This window comes from Odontomachus brunneus, unplaced genomic scaffold (genome assembly GCF_010583005.1).
Source record: "Odontomachus brunneus isolate Ranch 3 - 2012 unplaced genomic scaffold, Obru_v1 Obru_scaffold_100, whole genome shotgun sequence".
In the NCBI taxonomy this organism is placed as follows: domain Eukaryota; kingdom Metazoa; phylum Arthropoda; class Insecta; order Hymenoptera; family Formicidae; genus Odontomachus; species Odontomachus brunneus.
The window spans coordinates 998026-1018196 of record NW_022639550.1 but is presented as its reverse complement, the minus strand read 5'-3'; the positions used below and the strand labels follow the sequence as shown (position 1 = coordinate 1018196).

The 20171-nt window shown below is 41.5% G+C and overlaps 4 protein-coding genes across 10 annotated transcripts in view; 3 read left to right on the top strand and 1 right to left on the bottom strand.

The window, feature by feature from the left end:
• Positions 1 to 7096, top strand: part of LOC116848794 — a 48582-nt gene extending 41486 nt beyond the window's left edge. For all 5 annotated transcript variants that reach the window (XM_032825278.1, XM_032825276.1, XM_032825275.1 and 2 more), the window contains one exon: positions 16 to 7096. In XM_032825278.1, coding sequence (XP_032681169.1) covers positions 16 to 4329 — 4314 coding nt within the window. In that variant the 3' untranslated portion in view covers positions 4330 to 7096. The remainder of the gene's footprint in view (positions 1 to 15) is intronic.
• On the bottom strand, positions 6575 to 8334 carry LOC116848806 (WD repeat-containing protein 61). Its single transcript, XM_032825300.1, has 8 exons — positions 8207 to 8334; positions 8024 to 8133; positions 7742 to 7911; positions 7427 to 7665; positions 7264 to 7357; positions 7096 to 7189; positions 6822 to 6993; positions 6575 to 6735 (listed from the first exon to the last, which is right to left on the bottom strand). Exons 1-8 carry the CDS (start codon positions 8207 to 8209, stop codon positions 6643 to 6645), a joined length of 975 nt encoding a protein of 324 aa, XP_032681191.1. The 5' UTR covers positions 8210 to 8334; the 3' UTR covers positions 6575 to 6642.
• Positions 8335 to 10130: 1796 nt separating this feature from the next.
• On the top strand, positions 10131 to 12171 carry LOC116848801 (protein AATF). The gene is made up of 2 exons (XM_032825292.1): positions 10131 to 10479; positions 10575 to 12171. The coding sequence occupies exons 1-2, from the start codon at positions 10268 to 10270 to the stop codon at positions 11893 to 11895; spliced, it is 1533 nt and encodes a 510-aa protein (XP_032681183.1). The 5' UTR covers positions 10131 to 10267; the 3' UTR covers positions 11896 to 12171.
• A 1365-nt stretch (positions 12172 to 13536) lies between these two features.
• LOC116848805 (gonadotropin-releasing hormone II receptor-like) lies at positions 13537 to 20165 on the top strand. Of its 3 annotated transcripts, none has more exons than XM_032825297.1 (8): positions 13537 to 13858; positions 16403 to 16676; positions 16849 to 16997; positions 17207 to 17312; positions 17391 to 17589; positions 18001 to 18124; positions 18408 to 18540; positions 19689 to 20165. In XM_032825297.1, exons 2-8 carry the CDS (start codon positions 16437 to 16439, stop codon positions 19764 to 19766), a joined length of 1029 nt encoding a protein of 342 aa, XP_032681188.1. In that variant the 5' UTR covers positions 13537 to 13858; positions 16403 to 16436; the 3' UTR covers positions 19767 to 20165. The 3 variants fall into 3 exon arrangements, with proteins under 3 accessions (XP_032681188.1, XP_032681190.1, XP_032681189.1); XM_032825299.1 differs by lacking the exon at positions 13537 to 13858 and adding an exon at positions 13872 to 14039; XM_032825298.1 differs by lacking the exon at positions 13537 to 13858 and adding an exon at positions 14071 to 15847.
• Positions 20166 to 20171: the final 6 nt, after the last annotated feature.

The following is a 20171-nucleotide window of genomic DNA, read 5'->3' as shown; positions in this document are numbered from 1 at the left end:
ATATGATATTTTCAGGTAATGACAACAAACGCAAATAAGGGATATATGCGTCATACTGAGGAATCAAATAACGCCTGGGCATTGACGACGGTAGATGATAATAGCCTCGATAATAATTTGTTAGACAGAGAAGTGCCTGTATTACAAAGATTTGAACTATCCTCGGGCACAAATGCAACGTCCAATGACTTCTCGAACGGTGATACAAGCCAAAAGGTATCAGTTATACCAGCAGATGAAACAACAGCCCACGATCAGATGACAAACAACCCGTCGATGAAACAGTCCTTCACGAAAGATTCCGAAAGCAGCGAATCAATCGATTCTGTCGAACAGTCTGAGCATGCCCTTCTGGAACTGTGTATCCAACCGGGCATCAAGTCCGAAAGTAACATCGCTATTAACGAGAGAAATACAGATTACGCTGAACCGCCACTCGACTCGTACAGCAAACAAATAGACTTTATAAAAGGAAATAACGTTACAGAGGAAATATGCGAGACCGATGGTAACGTGAGTTGCAAGCAAGAAGCGGCAAGTTTCGAGATCGTGAGGACGTCGGATATTCTGCACCGTGACAGCGCAGAGAAGCATATAAAAGAAGAGACATACAGACGGCAAAGAGATCCTGACGCAATGATCGCGTCGTTAGATCGGCTGACGGCGACCCTGGTGCAACAGACGGAGGCGATGCGCGAGCGAGACTCCAACACGATGAAGCAAAGCCTGACTCAGAGTGACACCTGGAACGAAGATTCTCCCAACGACGTTTCCTTTCCCAGCATCAGCATGAGCGCGCCGCTGGTCGCCTCGTTTAACAGCGACGCGCAAGAAGATCAACGCACCAACATGTCGGAGAACACGCAAGTGGAAAACAGCGAGCAGACGAGCATGACTGAGTCAAAGATCATTCAGCGCGAAGCCATCAAACTGGCAGAAGCAGTGGACGCCGAGGCGAACAACCAAAACGATTTCGAAACTACGAGTCTAACATCGATTGACCTCGAGGCAATCAAACCTCCGTCTTCAATGGGTAGCTTATTGTCGTTGACCGCTAGCTACGCCGGTTCCGCCGACACCAGTGAAGCGTTTATCGGAAATCGAGATCGATGTTACTCCACGTCATTACCGCCGGCACAAGTCAGAAATTCGTCCGTATCTACCGATCCGCGGAACGTGCGAAAGAAATCCTTGCCGCTCGGCGTGGTAGCAAAGCGGGCGCTCGGTCAAGGTGCTCAGAGTCACACCACTAGTCTGGAGAATCTGTTGAACGAATGCACCAGCTCACATCTGGAGAACGTCAAGCCGCCATCCATGATGGACGAATTGCCGGATGTGGGTGATATGGAGAATAGTATGCTGAGCGTAGCCAGCATCACGTCGGAGATCGCGGATTCGCGTGAACAGGACTCGCATAGTCTGACTGGCAGTGATCCGGTGGTATTCGAGATGCTAAAGCCGGTGGCCAACGTGCTTTCCATAACGTGCATGCGTTACACCGGTGAGGGCATGCAGAGCAGCGCGAGCAACAGTCTGAGCGAGTGTCTGGAGAACATCAATCCGCCGTCGTTGTTCAACGAGGTGAGCGAGATGGACGAGTCCACAGTCGAAGCTACCACCGACACACTCTGTAGCGATACCTTATGCATCGACACGGAGTTGCATACCGACGAGATGGCTGTGCACTCGATCGTAGCGGAGGTAATTGACGAGGCGGAGAACGACACCGACGAGGGAGCCACGCCGATCTCGTCCGAATGTTGCGTCAGTAGTTCGGCCGAGTCGACACCGAAGAAGCGGCTCTACAAAAGCTACCTGACGCCGAAGCAGAAGCGCAACTTAACGAAGGATAGATACAGGACGTACACTATCGCCGCGGAGATCGTAAAAAAGGAAGAGGAACGCCGGAAACAGGAGGGTGCCGGCGGTGAAAGAGATAAAATTCCGCGCGGCAAGTGCTCTCCCTTCTCGAAGCTGACGCCCAAGCAACGTCGACAAGAGGACAGAGCAAGATTCCAGACGCAAGTGCTGGAAAATCCTTTCCCAGATCTGAACGTGGCGCAAACCAACAAGGAGGAAGTGCAACAAGTATTCAATCCCGCCGAGAAACAGGAAGTCTTATCTCCCACGAAATCGTCGATTCCGACGCTCACAAAGTTGCCCGTATGCAGGGCGTTGCGGAAGAAGCGCGGGGATTCCCAGGAGAGCAAAGAAAGATATCGCACGAGAACGTTAAACGATTCGGAAACCGTGTTCAAGGAGATGGAATGCAATCCCGTCTCGAACACCAACGCGACGGACGAAGAGCGAGCGGACGCGCAAGGATACGCACGCGAGGAAATTCAGAGCATGTTGCAACGGAACGCCAGCATCGTACTGAACACCCTGAACGAATCGAGCAAAGCGAACAACTCTGTCGCGGAAGAAATTTTGCGTTGCGAGACTGTCACGTTGGCATCGAATGAACCCGAATCGGATCGGAACCTGAGGATGCGCTTCGTAAACGGACTCTCCAAGAAACTGATAGGCAATCAACAGGTCGATGACACGCAAACACCTACAATGAATGTCGACGACGAAGAGATGCGCTGCGGAAACGCAGAGTTCGTACAGGAGGATCTGGATTTTGCAGATCCAGTTGAGTCGGACAGCGATGAAGAGTCCAACGAAGAGGAACAGGAGCCAAGGGAAACGAAGAGGCCACGGATAATTAAGCCAGGTGCGTCAGGTCGAGATGCGAGTGCGGATTCCAACGCGACGGACAAGTCTGAGCCAGGAAGCCCGAAGGCAATTCGAGGGCGAAGAAAGGCACTCTACTCGAATCCGATCACGCGAAAGCCGACTCCGCAATCTTCGCCGTTGAAGCAAGTGAATCCGGTAAGTGGAATACCTATTGGTCGCAGCAACACCTCGCCCATCGTTAGAACTACCCGAGCCACCACCTTGAGACAGAGCAACAACAGCACAACTGTCGCTGCGAAAGACTCCTCGAAGATGACTCCACCTTCTGCAGATACGGAGAAGAGGACGCGAAACACAACAGTCATGTCCAAGAGAGCGTCCGTGCCTCAGAAAGGATCTTCATTGACTTTCACCAAGTCCACCAAGCGCCACAGTACACCTCCGGCATGCTCGTCGAACTTCCAAAGCGACGGTAAATTGCCGGAGGTCCCGGTCAAACCGTTGGAACGCCAAGGTACTTTCACCAAGGACGAGCCGGAAGTAGAGAACGCGCCGACGGTGCACTCCGCATCCGCCTCGCCGGTGAAAACGAAGATTGCAAAACCGATCAGAGGCGCTTCGTCAAAGGTATATCCGGCGGTGGGGAAGTCTAAGATTTCCGTCAAGACGCATCAAACATACCAGCCGAAAATTACAAAGGTCAACAGCGCTGAAAAGGTACAATCTCCAAAAGGACTGCCGTTAATGATGGCGCCGAAGAAAATATCCTCCGGGAAAATAGTCGCGCCGGCGAAAGCAGTTCTCAACGGCAACGCGAACGTGACACAGAATGATAACACGAAAACCTTTCGCAAGGTGGGTCCTCTCGGGCAACGGTCCAACAGCAACTCCAGCATAGTCTCCAACGCGTCAGCGGGTGTGCAAAATCGCGCTAAACTGGCGAAGGAAGCGACCAGCAAGATCGCGGGTCTCTGGAAGAAAGTCGAGGAGAGCAAGAACAAGCAGCGTTTCGAGAAGCCGGACACCAGGCAGTGGATCAGACCAGCTAATAGTGCGACCGAGGTGGACGTCTCACCTGTCGCGTGCAATCAACCGCAGGCGTTCCGATTGTTCCGTAGCTCCACGTTCGAGGGTATCTCTCAGGACGACAGCGGCGGTGAAACGTCACCCTACAAGTCCAAATCCAAGCGACCGCCGGTATTGGGCTGTCAGGCACCTGCTGGTGGCATCAAATACAGAAATTCGTGCGACTTGACCGGTATGAACGCCAACGAGGCGCCCTGCAAGATTCCAGTAAAGTCGTCCGAATCGTGTAAGAGGGAGGCCACGCAATTGGTCGACACCCTGGTGACGCTGAGGAAACAGCAAAACGCCGCCGATTTTGGAGCGGAAGGTACGGACCCCAGCAAGAGGATATCGAGGCTTGGCTCATTCATTCGAGTGGATTCGACAGCGGAGAACGGGAGCAGCGGTATACGAACGCCCGCTTCGGCGATTGTGCCGCCCTTCAACTACAATCCGAGACCAGACATTCCATCGCAGACACAGATCGGAGCTAGGTCGACGGACGAAGCTCAGGGCAAATTCGAAGCGTCGGATTGCCGCGCGGAGATAGTTACCGGGTCCGCCAGGGTAACGACGGTGTAAGAAAGAAGACGAGTTCTTGACGAAATAAGTTCCGTTAATATCGCCTCCTCTTCGTTCCCAGGCTAGTCATTGTACATTCGCTTGCTATATATGTTTGCCCATAGACACATCACATACATACACACGCGCGTACATACACATACACTCGATACACATACACACATTAATGATATGTGATACGCATTACAAGTAGGTAATTTAATCGTTTCTCTCTTCTGTCTCGTTGTACGATACGCGTCGAAACGCGTGTAGTTATTTCGTCTCTCGACATTTTATTCGAAATATAAAGGATACCCACGCATTGGTATACATCAGTGCTCAGAATTACTTGCAATTTCGAGGCGACTTTCGAGGAATACTTCTATTTTTTTCCTCTCCCTTCCGCTCACCCGTTGAACTTGCGATTGGACGATCGCTGCACTCAGCCTCATGATCGTTGGCTTCATAAAACTTGCGGGATTCTTTCTAATTTGTGAAACTAGTCCTCTATGCTTATTTTTGTATATAACATACGTTTCTATCAACACTATCAACATATGTATATTACATATGTATATTACTGTAGTTATAACGACAGAATACTAGTTTCGGCAAAAACTTTTCCAAAATTAGGAGAATCCCATAGGTCTTGTGAAGTTCACGGATCTGAGGTAGAGCGCAACGACCGTCCAATCGTACGCTCGACGGGTGAGTGAAAGAGGTAAGAGAAAAAAGGTAGAATTAATTCTCAAAAAACGCCTAAAAAATCAGGGAATTCCGCGCAAGCACTGGTATACGTATAATATCCATAATATCGTGTACGCGTCGCGACGCCAACTTCTTCAGTAACTTCGGCAGGAGAAGAGAAAACCGTATCAGCGGAAAATTCGCCTGAAGACCATTCCTTGTCCACTTTGTCTGTTGTATATATACATGATATAAGGTAATACCGATACAATGAAGCGGAGAAGTCGAAAATCCATAAGTAGCGGCGTAGCGATGATTCTGATCGGTTATTTATTCAATTTTGTATATATAAGGTATCTCCCGAGGACACGTGAGTGAGGAATGTAGAAAGTTTTAGTAGTACGTGTTTTAAAACCTATGTACGATGTGTAATACACACATACACCGCGATACATGACGATGCAACGCTGTATACATCTTCGTACTCGAAGAAGAGAAGGAAAAGAGAAGATTGGGGAAAGGACGCGGCGATCCTGCAATTTTGTTTCTATCGTAACCGATTCGATAGCCTTTCCTCCCCCATCCTTACCCCCTGAAAATGCGGATACAAAGTCCAATTACTTTTCGAAAGACTGATAAGAAGTAAGGCGATGAAGAGATCTGGAAAAAAAAGCTCGAGCATCCTTGACGTCGACCGTGAAAGTTATAATCGTAAACGAGGTAGTACCGTTTGTATTCGACTGTGAGTGTAGCGGTCTAAGTAGTTCGCTGAAACACGGCATTACGAAGTAACGTGACGAAAGATTTTATAAGCATTACCTTAAGTTTCTCTAGTCTACAGACGACGTACCCTCTTACTTTCGTCGCACGCCAATTCATTTTGCTTTGTGAATGGTGTCCATCAAATCGAATCTGTTACTCCTTCAGAGATAAATATGTTTAAAAAAGTGTACAGATCAATTGATTCAGAAGTTTTCAAATCAAAATGTTACATTTACATTTAATCATTCGATGTCACTTTGTCTTTCGTTAGAGAGTCGTTCGCAAACATACAATCGCGCGAACTTTCTTATATATTATTTTTCTTTTTTGACTTAATTTCGTGTCTATTTTCCTTCCGTGGGAATCGAGTCATTATCGAGTTCTCTCACAGGAAGGAGATCGCTTGGCACGGAGCGGAATCTGTTATGTTTAATTTAGTTTGAGGATTTCTCGGTATAAGTAGTTTTATACCCTGTTCCAGTTCGAGTTAATTAGATTTAACCCTGTCAACTTGGAACACAATCACAGGGTATCTTTGCGTTGTTCGTCGAGAAACAGAATTTGGTCTGTACACCAAGACTATTTTTGTAACTCTTCTTCTCCTTTACCGTCATTTCTACCATACAACTTTAGGTTTTAAGAATAATTTTTGTTAGATTTCGCGCTTTAAATTTGCCAAGTATCTCTTATAGTTCGTACGTTATTATACTTGCAGTACAATAAAATTTATAGCTGAAAATGCTTTCTCTTTATCTAAACTCTCGAATCGAGTATGTCATCAGTATACTTGCGACTGCTGAACAGAATAAATGGTATGGTAGATATAAAATATTTATTCACCTTTTTGTACACACACATACTCACACTGCGACACATTTACTTATTTTACATTGGACATGCATACAAATTGATAGATTTATCTTCGGACACTGACGCGATTACGTTATTCCTTTGTGGATTATATTTTACCGCCCATACCTTTTATTAAGAAAATTTAATTAGTTGAAACTTTAATGTTAAACATCATCTTAACTGAAAATGATTAGTTTAAGCAGTATATATACCTGGTCATTATGTTCCCTAAATGTATGCAAACAGTGTCTTTGTGCTAATTCCCAGACTTTAACTGTGTGATCGGAACTGCTCGATGCAAATTGTTGTCCATCTTGTGAAAAAGCTACGCCAAGTACCCAAGAGGCATGCCCCGACATTGTTCCTGCTAAATTTGCATCCTTGCTATAAATAAAAAATAAATTTGAAAGAATATTCAGTTGTTCCTGCTGGTGTTAAGATTTTTTTACAATGTATATAATAAATAATAAATTATGTTTTACTCACACATCATACAGTTTCATATGTCCGTCATCAGATGCTGTTAAAAGCAACTGAGAGTCTGGTGAGAAACACAGTGATCTGATAGGCATTGCATGACCTAAATAATATAAACTTAACAGTAAAATGTTCCACAGTTTGGTGATATTCTCATATTGGATATATTTGGACTACCTTCTAGCGTACGCAAAACTTTTCCATAAGTAACATCAAAGATATTAATAATTCCGTCAATTGCACCACTTGCAATATATTTACCATCAGGACTCTGAAACAATTCTTTGTACAGTACAAACTGTATGACAAATGTTTAGAGGCTTTATTTAAATCTACCTACATAAGCAACACTCAAAGTGAACTTTCCACCTCTGGTATCTAATGTCTGCTCTTGTTTGCCACTCTCAACTCCGTATAAATGTATTTTACCAGCATGACTACCAGATACAACAAATTTATCATCTGGAGAAAAGACTACAGTCCAAATGTCCACTGGGCCAACTTCAATGTTTGACAACTTGTCGCCAGATTGTAAATCCCATAATCTCAAACTTGAGTCAAGTGAACTAGATGCACATTCTATAAATTTATAATAGTACAAAATATATATAAAAAGTACTTTGAGCCCCTAAATCATGAATTTTAGTTTACTTACTCGATCCATCTGAACTAACAGCTATGGATACCACCCCTAAAGAATGTCCAGTTAATTTATGTTTCATCTTCAAAGTACCATCTTGTGGCACCCATACTTTTACAGAATCATCCACAGAACCTGTCACAAGATACTCCACTGTTTCTTCTTCATTAGATTGGATGGAGTCACTGTAAAATAATATAGCAGTTGAAGCTTTTTCTATTTAATATAAACTAAGATATTTTTATTTAAATTCTAATTTAATTCTTTGTTAATTGGAAAAGAAACAACTCTTATTACTGTGAATCTTCATTGTCAAGTTGAATATTCTTCTTCCTCTTTGGGCAAGCCCATGCACAAGTCCATATACTGTCTTCGTGAGCATTTTCTATTTTATGAGTTAAAGAATACTAAAAAAATATTTAAAATGTTAAGCAGAAATGGATGATAACAAACAAAACAAATAAATAGATTAATACTCACCATTTTAGCGTACGTAAATCTCCAATGAATTAAAACCACATGTACACAAAACTTAAGCCTGTTCTTTGTAGCTGCACTGCTGAACTGATACAGGCTGCGTTCCGAAATTCACTGCCAGTGCTGAAATTCTATAATATACGTGACATGAACTATAGAATTTCAGTACTGGCAGTGAATTTCGGAACGCAGCCACAATATATTGAAGTGAGACAAATATACGTTTTCTCACTCTAATGGCTCCTGCACAGAGGATGCGGTAATGCTTACCGCGCGGCGGAAGTTCGCGCGACAGCCAATCAATATGTTGTTTTTCCGTAAGAACTGAAAGGTTATTACGGAAAGCAGCATATTGATTAGCTGTTGCGCGAACTTCTGCCGCACGGCAAGCATTACCGCGTCCTGTGTGCAAAAGCCATAACTTATAGCACTTCAGCAGTGAAAAGAACAGTGGTCTGTTCTTTCCAGCTGCATTGCTGAGAGTCGATTGTGTATCTTGAAGCGGAGTGAAAATTACAAGTGAGCAAATTCACTAGTCATTGTCCAATGAAGTTACAAATATGTTAGTAAATTTGCTCACTTTTGTCATTTTCACTCCGATTTGAGATACACAATCGACCCCCTGAACTGATGCAATAAGTTAAAATGAGACAAGTATATTTTTTCTCACTCTAACTTATTGTACCAATTCAGCAGTGCAACTGAAAAGAACAGACCACTAGCCTCTTGTAAACAGAGAAAAAGTGCTATGTCACAAGAGGTTCGCATTGCTTGTACTTTTACACCTAATATCCTTTAAGTCCGCATCAGATTATAGATTAGGATTGAAATTGAATTGAAATTTAGCTAATCAAAGCCAAAATTCACTAAGCTCAAGTTTGGTGAATTTTGCTCTGATTAGCTAATTTTCAATTCAATCTCAATCTTAGGCTGCGTTCCGAAATTCACTGCCAGTACTGAAATTCTATAGTATATGTGACATGAACTATAGATTTTCAGTACTGGAAGTAAATTTCGGAACGCAGCCTTAATCCGTAGTCAGCTGGTCAATCATGAATCTTTTCCCCTAGCGTGAATTCGTGAAAAGTGAAAATGTATAGTGTAAAAGCATATAGAAATGTTCACTTTTCACGAGTTCACGTTAGAGGAAAAGATTCATGATTGATCCCTGATATGGGCTTTACACGTTAGACGCAATAAACGATACCCAATAAGAATTCTTCTTTCTAAAGAAAGGCCAATGTACAACGCGCATTAAGCCTATGGCACATAGTTCATGTTTTGCTGCTAGTTTAGTTAAAGGTCGTTCTATATTAGTCACAAGTCGATTGCGACAGCCAATCAGAAGCGTTAATAGCACCATTGATGCTTCTGATTGGTTGTCGCAATAAGAATTGCGTCTGCTTGTGATCGGCTTGCAACTAAAGGTTGTTCTATATTAGTTGCAAGTCGATTGCAACTCTTATTGCGACAGCCAATCAGAAGCGTCAATAGCACCATTGATGTTGCGTATACTGTGTTACACAAAACCAGTTTATTGGTTGCATATTATCTTACAAGATATTTTAGATAATATGTGACCAATACACTGGTTTTATGTACGTGTGTGTTAAGATGGTTAGGCTGCGTTCGGAAACACACAATATGCATACTACTAGACGATAGCCGTTGGAGTGAGCGAAATACTGGAGTAAGATAAAAAGAGAGGGAGAGTACTCGAGTGACGTTTCCGAACGCAGCCTTAAGGGACGTCTACATTGGAAGTAAGCAATAAGAAGTAGGAAGTAAAAATAAGAAATTGACCAATCATAGTTGATTATTCTTCTCACATTCGACTGTGGTTGGTCAATTTCTTACTCTTACTTCCTACTTCTTGCTATTTACTTCCAATGTAGACGTTCCTTTAAGCAATTGGAAAACACCCCTAGTTTAGTCATCTGTCACATCAACTTTCGCCGCGCGAGGAATGTGCCGTGTTCTGTGTGCAGAAGCCATTAGTGAAAGCCGATGCAGGTTATGCTTACTTATGCACATGTTGAACAACTGCTTGAGGAATAGAGAAAAATGGCATTGAAAACGCAAAAAAAGAGTTTGGCCGATAAAATAAATTCGTTAATAACAAGCAAGCCAGTGCATTTTGATTCGGATGAAGAAACGGATGAGACAAAGGCTAAAATAGTACAATATTACGATGAGAATGTTTCTTCGGACGATGAATTTCGGCAATCGAAAATTCGTAGACAAAATGTCGATACGCTGGATAAAGTGGATGAAAGGTGAGATGTGTGTTTTGTATTTCGAAACGTGTATAAACTATCAATTTTTTACTATAGAACTTTATCATTAAGATAATTTTCAACTATTAACGCAGGTATGCTGGTAAGAAGGTCTCGAGAAAAGATATATATAGCGATGAGGATGATGAAGATGACATAAGCAAAGGCATGGAAAGTGAAAGTTCTGAAAAAATCACAGAGGAAGAGGAGATAGAAAGTACACTGGAACAAAGTAGTAATGAATCAAATGACAAAGAGACAGATTTCCAGCAAGGATCTGAAGCTGCTGAGAGTGAGTCTGATTTAGAGGACGACTGTGATATGGATTTAAACAATTCCCTTTACAGAAAGAAGGATTCTGCTGTTAAGACTATGTCTGAAACCAATGTTAGGGCAGATATTGAAAAAGGGAATTGTGTTAGAAATCAACTAAAGCTTTGGGAAAATTTACTGGAAATACGAATAAAGCTACAAAAATGTCTTGTAACTAGTAATCAAATGCCACAGTACGATACACATGAGGAACTCAGATCAAACATGAGTTTTGTGAAAGAGATCAATGAAACCAAAAGTAAACTGGCGTTACTCTTGGGTAATATGTTGCAACTGAAAGAAATTTTGTTTAAGCAATATCCTGAAACAAAAAGTCTATGTACTGGCTCTAAGAAAAGAAAAGAAGATGAGAATGGTAAGAACGAAAGCATTGATAATTCAATGGATGAGGAAATACCTTCAGACACTGAGAATGAATTGGACAATGGAGAGATGTCGTCTGCTAATGAAGAAACAAAACAAATTGAAGAACCAGTGCCTAGAAAACGAATCAAATATAATGATTATGAGCGTGTTCTACGAGAGAGCCACAACTCCTACACAGAATATAGAGATTCCGTTATCAAAAAGTGGAATGACAAAACGCGGATTGCCACAAGCTCTCTGAATAAGAGCGCGGGCCAGACGACACTGAAGCAAATTGAATTCGCCATGAGCGACATAGGTAAATTGCGAAAGAAAACTCGGCTGAAACGCTCCGAATACAACATTGTTGGGAAACCATTGTCACCTGACGACAACGATGGCAGAAGACTTCAAGAATACGATCCGGAGATTTACGACGACGACGATTTTTATCATCAGATGTTGAGGGATTTAATGGAGTATAAATCGGCAGATCTGACTGATCCGATACAACTTAGCAAACAATGGATCCAACTACAAAACATGCGCAGGAAGATGAAGAGAAAAATCGACACTCGTGCGACAAAGGGTCGAAGGGTGCGATACGACGTTCATAATAAGTTGGTGAATTTCATGGCGCCTATCACAGTGTACGATACATGGACAGATTCCGCGAAAAACGAGCTTTACAATTCGTTGTTTGGTAAAATAAAATCGGCAGAAGACGAAATAATATAATTATAAATATGTGTAAATTATGTATAATTTCCCTTTGTAAATACGGGAGATAACACGGTTCTTCTGAAGAATTTTTACAAATAATATGTACTAATAAAGTACACAAAACGAGCTGCAAATTAATGAAACTTTATATATCTGAAATATATCTGGAAACTAGGAAGTTTGCGTTATGAAATGTTTCTTGAACTATTTCGTTATCATTATTTTTTCCAAAATTACAGCTTAATTTTGTGAATTTTTTCTGGCCGAATAAAACAAAATTTAAATATTGAAGGATATTTTATTATGTAAGAAATATGTAAGATTATTTAGAAGTTCAGATAGAGATAGAAAAATTTAAATAAGCATTTCCTTATCGCTTTTTACTTATCAGCGATTTAATTAATTATCGTCGCTTATTGCCAGCGCACGTGCGAATACTGAATCTTACGCTGCAATTTTCTACGTCTGTAAAAAAGCCTGAATTGTGCGATAACGTTTACAACTTTTAATGGCTATCAAAAAAATTGGGTGCCAACAACACGCGCAAAATCATTAGCAATGCTGATTGCGATGTTTAGATGCAACTATATCATAAAGTCATAAGTTGTCGCGATAATATGTTTGCAGCGTAGCTCGTTACGCGCTAATACTCGATAAATATCGAGTGTTTGTATTCACAATCGTATGTCGCGCTATTGAGAATTGACAGATGAGAACAATGACAGTTAATTATTATCGATAAAACGAACATACTGTGTAGCATGTTCTTAACAGTTTTGACAAAAAATATGATGCGATACGAAATACAAGCCAGAAGACGATTAGAACCGAGACGTTTGAGTAAGTAAAATGTGCATGCACGGAGACTGGAGATAATAATAATCTCAGGGTGGAAATTTATAATGCACATAAGCGGGATTTTTTATAAATTATCTCAGAGTAATAATATCGTAAATATATCGTGACACGCACATCGTTTCGTAATGCTCGTTTTTTTTTTTAGGAGAATGTACATCCTCGTGTGTGTTATTGCACTTCTAATAACATCCGCGTGCCATATTTCGCAAAGATTACGATTAACTATCGCCACTCTCGACTGTCATTCACCTCGTTCAATTCCACCACTTAAACCTATGACCCCGTTCCACAATATTATGTAAACATGCACGTAAACATGTGCTTACGTGGTAACATGATGACGAATTAATTTCAGATAAATATTGCTCCGAAAAATAAATCACATCTCTCACGAGAAATGTTCGGCAAATTCGATTAAACTACGATCAAATCTCGTATGTATATAAGTAAATTTTTCCCATCGGGAAATTTCAAAAATAAAAAGGCGAAAGAATTCGCAGCTGCCTGTCTTCAACACTCGCTCTAAGTGTGCGACGAGCATTCGTGAACTCGAGAACCTGTCCGCCTTCAGCGTTAGCAGATAAATAATATCCGACTACCCGTCAATAGTCGTTTAAGTGCGGTCCACACACGTTGATCCCGGCAGTTTTTCTCACGTATCATCGCGCTGCTCACACTTCAACTGTGTGATCCAGCAGCACCGACTCTAAAGACACGTTACAGTCCTATCAGCGGCGATTTGACACTTGACCCTTGACGCTGGCCTAAGCGTCTCCGCGTCGGCGGGTAAATCGCGAACGTTCCGCGAAAACCGCAGTCTCTCGTCGATCATCGACGACGCTTAATTATATTCGTCGCGACAAGTCGCCCGTTTTTTCGCGCGCCCTTTGCGAATTCGCGATTGCGAGCTTGTCGCGTCGCGAGAATCGCAACCGCCGCAACCACGCGCGAAACTCGAAGTCCTTTCTTCGTAAGAAAGTGGTTGATATACGCACCCGTTTTTTGTGCCTCTCTCGTCGAGCCGTCACGTGCCGACAACTTCGCGGGTCGAAAAAAGGCAAACACACGCGGAGATCGCCCGCGCTTGCCGCGGATGTCGAGGAACAGGTGTTGAGGAACGGTAAAAGTTTGAATCTCATTCACGCCGATAAAAATACTTGTTGAGATTTCGTTTGCCGATATCGCGAACCTTCTAAATCGTACTTATCATTTGGACTTGAAGGAAACGTCCAAGATATGTATTAAAAATTGTTGAGAGCTAACATATTCAGACATACTGGAATATAAGATTTATACGTCGAGTAAGATATTTATATCGAGTTTGTGCTAAATCTAGATATTTTATATTATATAAATAAAAGTCACACTGCGTTGCTCCGTTCCTGTTTGTCAGAAATATAAGTCGCAAAGAATTCGAGACAGAGAGAAAAGTCATGCTAGCAATAAATTAAACGATTCTTACGTCGTAAGGAGTCTTATCTAACATCGTCCTTGTTAGGAGTGAATCGTCGACATATCGACGTTTTGTCATATCGATGTTATTCACTGGCTGGGCCAGTAAACCACGACGAGAATTATTCCGCGAATACGCATCTAAAAGAGAGTTCGGTTTTTGAGTCCCCGTCAAGATGTTTTAATTCCGAGTGACTCTATCTACGCAACGGATAGACGTAACAATTTTTCTTAAGTACGCGGAACATTAATCAGGTTTCATTGTTCGGTAAATTGCCGTATATCGATACGTCGATACGCGGATCGCGTGAGAGGGTGAGCTAATTCTTTTAATTGAATCGACGACCCCTTTCAGTAACTTTACCACAACGTTACATCACGCGGAATGTTATTGTACGGAACAGCTCTGTTTACAGTTCTCGGTTATTTTCTTAAGTGGCGTCTTCCGATTGACCGGTCCAACATAAACGCAGTTAACAATTCTAATCTAATCTAAGCGTCAAGGTTGGAGACACGTCCGACAATTTTTTTTTAACCGCGGAATAATTGCATAAATGTCCGTTTGACTGAATTCGAGACAAATCGATTTAGCGTGGTGGCGTTTGTCCGCGATATCGTGCAAAAATAATGAGAATCCAGATAAGAGATCGCGACAATTATCGGCGTCCGTCGAGGGAAATCATGTTCTTCTGACATACATATAGAGAAATATTTCTCCCTCGTCGAAATGAAACACATTCTGTGGCGTATTCAATTTCTGGAATTACCCAGACGAGAGAGCTCTCGTCGTCGTCGTGCAGGAAAATTATCTACATATTATTTCAATAAGTTTTGCCGGTTCGCTAAATAATACTCAAAACAAATAACAATCAAAACAATATGAAAATGCTCGGTAGAGTTTTGCGACCATTTTGGAAGGATTCTTCATACGTTTGCCCACGCTACACGTAGAATCTACCGACTTCGCAAGAGCGAGCCTCCGTATCGCTCGATTCTAAAAAATCGTCTCGAAACTACGATGAAATAAAGCCGTCAGGACAGATAATTAGAAGAAGCAGATAGTTAAAAACAGTTTTATTAATATATGATATCTTTACATGTTTTTCCGATGCACTTTGCGCCCCGGGGCCGAAGTTTAGCTCCATGTGCAGCGCATGTCTGATACATGATGTCAGACGGATTTGGAACTTTGAACGTGATCCTCGCTGATATTTTAATATTAAGATTCGCGCAACGGCGCGGAACAGCGAGAGATAGGAGGTCCGTGTAATCTCGCATTTTTTCGCTGCCCCTATTCTTTCTCTGCCACTAACGAAAACAGCCGAACGAACTTCGTACGATCCGTGCGGCCACTCCAAAGTACCAAAAAACCCCGCTAATTCGAGCTTCAATATCTACGACGCTCTCGGACCTGCGCTGATCGAGCTTCGGCAGATCGGCGGGAAGTGAAGTAAATCGAATCAGTATTGCGATACACCCCGCGCGACGAGGGTGGCTTGTCGTGTTGACGACGAACAGACAAAGCAATTTCAAAGAGAGTTCGCGATCGACGGATGTCGCTTTAAAATACAATCCATATTCGAGTACCTCGTCTAGCTAATGTACGGTGCGCTCGCGATTGCCCTAAATTTGAAACTGCAACGATCTGAGTTTAAACGTAAGACGAAATGTTTCAGAAAAAGAAAAAAGCAAAAGTCTGAGTATTTTCTTCCCTAAGATAATAGTCTTAACCCTCTGAAAAGATTTTTCAGAATAGTTTATGAAAATAGTTTAATAATTTAATTGAAAATAAAATTGATAATTTAATTGAAAATAAGATCGAATAGCGGTAGTATTTCGATGGAACGTAATTTAAAACGATTTAAAACGTAATTTAGAATTCCGCATATAAAGGCCAAATCGCAAGCCGTAAATAAACTACAATCTAGTAAATATTAGTCGTGGTGACGGCGTCTCTCTCTCTCTCTCTCTCTCTCTTTAAGAAATATGCCGCTAAAACGCCTCGTGAACAGAGCAGATGCATTGTCTCGATCTATGTTTCCCAAACTTGCTAAGCTAAAAGTGCGATCGTGAAGTGTCCCGAATGAATTCGCGTTACGGGATATAGAAATCCTTCATCTTTTCTTTTCGCTCTGGTCATCTCTTAAATTCTAATCCGTAAATAAAACTGTTCGAGAAAAAGAACATCTTTTCATAAAATCGGAAATAACAGTTTCAGATGAAATAATAATTTGTTTCTCGACGGTATGGAGGAGACATTGCGATTAAACGAAACCGGGGTGAGCAGCAAATACAACGATACAGATTTGCCGATCGATATGTACTTCAATCAGGGCCACATGATAAAGATAATTACTTATAGTATCTTAATGGTGATATCGGCGACTGGAAATATTGCTGTGCTAATAATGACTATAATACGAAATCAAAGGTCCAAGTCCCGGATAAATACCCTGGTGATGCACCTGGCGATAGCTGATCTCTTCGTAAGTGCTGACTATCGAATACTGTCAACAATATAATAATTAAAATAATTAAACAATAACACAATATATAAAGATACATGCGATAGAACGCAAAGTTAGATGATATAATTTTACAGTCCCTTGTATAAACTAATAAGTCAATTACAAGCGGACCCAATCATTTTCTTTTCAGGTGACGTTCCTGATGATGCCGTTAGAAATCGGATGGTCGATTACGGTGTCATGGGAAGCGGGGGACGCGATGTGTCGTATAATGTCCTTCTTCAGAATATTCGGCCTGTATCTTTCATCTTTCGTAATTGTCTGCATAAGTATAGACAGGTCAGGATCATAGTGTATCTTAATAAACGACTGGCTGTTCCTAGCCACGCGCATCTGTCGCTTGGTTGGTTAAAATTAGTTATCCAATACTGAATAGAGCAACTACTTAATTAGTGACCATACAATCGACTTTTGCGAGCTTTTTTCATTCAAGTCGAAACTTGCTCGAAATTTATCGAACCGTTAATAAATTTTTAATAAATTTTCAGATATTACGCGGTAATGCGACCGCTCCAGATATTGGGCGTTCACAGAAGAGAAAAAATAACTCTGATTCTCGCGTGGGTGGGCTCCATATTGTGTTCCTTTCCGCAGGTGCGCCAACTTGTGAATAATTTCTGACGATGCTTGCAGCCACGTTGAGTAATTTATTCCGCGCTTAACTTTCCGCAGATACTAGTATTCCATCTCGAGACGCATCCCTATTACATTCATTTCACGCAGTGTGTAACATTCAACACTTACTCGTCGCCCCAGTACGAACGGTTTTACTTTTTTTTCGGAATGACGACAATGTTCTGGTTCCCCCTGTGCGTGATATTTTATACCTATACCAGCATATTCATGGAGATCTGCCGCAGATCCAATGAAGGTATGATCGACGCAATCTTGTAACGAGAACGCTCAAAACTGTTTGAAAATTTATCTCACAGACTTATATTATTCTTCGAGATAAAGATACACGGGAAAATAGTTTGGTTTGTATAACTGAATAGGGATCAGATGAAAATTCGGCGACATGGAATGATATATCCTTGTTACCGCAACTAAAAGCATTCATGTCTAAACATTCAGCTGTGTTAAAACTTGGTTGCAATGATTGACAGGAATCTTCCTGCCCCTTACCGATCTTTTTCCCTACACTTACCAAACAACTTTATCAAAAATTCAATCATGAAACTGACGAAACTATTTTTCTCGTGTACATATTGTTCTGCTATCTAAAACTCGTCTGTAAATCGGGGATGAAACAGCCGATAAATTAAAGGAGCATTTCTTACAGATAGAATACGTCGTTCATCGATCAGCTTTCTCAGTCGAGCGCGAGTGCGCACTTTAAAAATGACAATAACCATTATCACGGTTTTCATTATCTGCTGGACCCCTTACTACGTAATGAGCGTCTGGTAAGTACTATTAATTCTGTCGGACTCATTACGCGATACTACCACAATCGTGCGAGCACGATGTCTTGACGTACGAAACAGTATGGTAATCGTCAAATGTGGGCTTATAATATGAAAGACGAAACAAATATCGCCGATACGACCAACATTCGCGGTCGTGATCGATACGGGTGTCATGTGAATCACGTCTTGTAGAAAAAGAAAATGATTAGATAATAACATCCCGGATCGAGTTGAACTTCGAACTGTACAAGTATTATATTGTCGAACGCGTGCAAAACAGGTATTGGATTGATCGGTTGTCAGCCCGGGAAGTCGACCAACGCATTCAGAAGGCTCTCTTTTTATTTGCGTGTACAAACTCCTGCATGAATCCCATCATCTACGGTATCTTCAATATACGACAAAGGAACAAGGTGAGTATTTTTTCACCATAGGATAGACGCGCTTGTCGATTCGTAAATTCTTAACGAAGCTTCTCACCGACGACGTCGGTTAATTTTACATTTTGTTTTTACAAGTGACGCTATTACAATGGACACTATTATAGATAACGTTACATATCGATCTCATAGCAAATGTTAATATCAATAAAACATACAACTATGGTCTGAGCGTGAAATAGAATCCGAGCCAAGACAAACTCGTGTAATTGTCGTGCTAATTCGATTATTCGCGCTTGATCTATCATTCACCATTGCTCAATACGATAACTGCACTATATGATAAATGTAACAAGTGTCTTCGCCTCACCGCATGAAACGAAGCAAAAACAAACCACTTAAATTTGAAAAGAAAAAAAACAAAAGAATATTTACACTTTTCTGGCTCACTTTTAGTGTAGTGTCATTAAGAGTCGGCATGTTTTTACACTAATTACAACACGTATTTGTTTCTTTTCTCCACTGACAAGTTGAAGTTAGCTCATTTTATCGCGTGTACTTACAGACAAATCTTCAATCCTATCCCCCTTTGATGCCCATCAATGCAACCGTAGAACTTCCGGTTGTCGCGTACACCAGAGATTCCATCTTCACCGTTTTCTTAATAGCCTTGCCGATTCTCTTTAACTCCCCAACTTCATATAACAGACGTTCATCGCGCGATCACGGTAACTATGCGTTCCTTATAACAACTAATAACACATTGTCAACAGCACGAATTACACTTCCACCGGGTACCCATGTATATGTAGTCATTTGTGATCTCTCGTTGAGATATCACAATATTGTTGCAAATATTGTGGTAAAAATAATAACAAAATTCTTTTATATGTAAAGTATGTATGGACTGTATAGGATTATGAAGGAAATTATTATATATTTGTTTGGAAATGTTACACACGTTTGACTTTTTACTGCAAAATATTGCAATTACTTAAATATTTTTCATATAATATATCAGGTAGACCATCAAATTGTCTATTTTCATAGTAATTTATACTAGAACATTGAAAAAAGAAATATAACTTCAACGTAATTTTTACTACATTATTTTCCCCGTGCAACGAGTTTCCTCGCGCATATCACTTCTTCCATCTATCATGTAAATTTCTTCGTTCTAGGCGCCGAAGCGAGCAGCCACCATCGAGACTAAAATCACGCCGCTGTCCCTGTCGATCAAACTTCTCGATTTACGATGAACCCGACGTTCGCCAAATCGAACGGATGCATTTAGGCGAGCGAGCCAGCATGCAGATGACGCGACACCTCGTATCTGCATCTTTCTCGCGGACATGATTCTTCCTTTCCTTAGTGATAATTACGTGATCACGCATCAACTATGCGTTACGCTATAACGATCGTGTCTTTGCAGATGCGAGGTATTGCGTTCATACCGTCCAAATGCAATGTAGCGTCGTGTGCACAGGGCCAATCGGAAAGTTACTTGCTTTGTTCTGACGTACTATGTCGGACTATATACGAGTTGTGCTAAAAAGTGGCTGTAATCAATCGAGCTACGCCTGGCTGAGAAAAGAAGATCTCGACGACTCTCTCGAAAATTCGCCATGTTCGGTTGGAAAAACGCGTTTATGTTATTTGGTTAA

Coding starts and splice junctions, on each gene's coding strand:
- LOC116848805 (XM_032825297.1), top strand. CDS start 16,437: ATGGAGGAGACATTGCGATTAAACGAAACCGGGGTGAGCAGCAAATAC. Junction 16,998..17,206: donor GTCTGCATAAGTATAGACAG/GTCAGGATCATA, acceptor ATAAATTTTCAG/ATATTACGCGGTAATGCGAC. Junction 18,125..18,407: donor TACTACGTAATGAGCGTCTG/GTAAGTACTATT, acceptor CGTGCAAAACAG/GTATTGGATTGATCGGTTGT.
- LOC116848806 (XM_032825300.1), bottom strand. Junction 7,912..8,023: donor CTTGACAATGAAGATTCACA/GTAATAAGAGTT, acceptor ATTATTTTACAG/TGACTCCATCCAATCTAATG. Junction 6,994..7,095: donor CATATGAAACTGTATGATGT/GTGAGTAAAACA, acceptor TTTTATTTATAG/CAAGGATGCAAATTTAGCAG.
- LOC116848801 (XM_032825292.1), top strand. CDS start 10,268: ATGGCATTGAAAACGCAAAAAAAGAGTTTGGCCGATAAAATAAATTCG. Junction 10,480..10,574: donor CTGGATAAAGTGGATGAAAG/GTGAGATGTGTG, acceptor CTATTAACGCAG/GTATGCTGGTAAGAAGGTCT.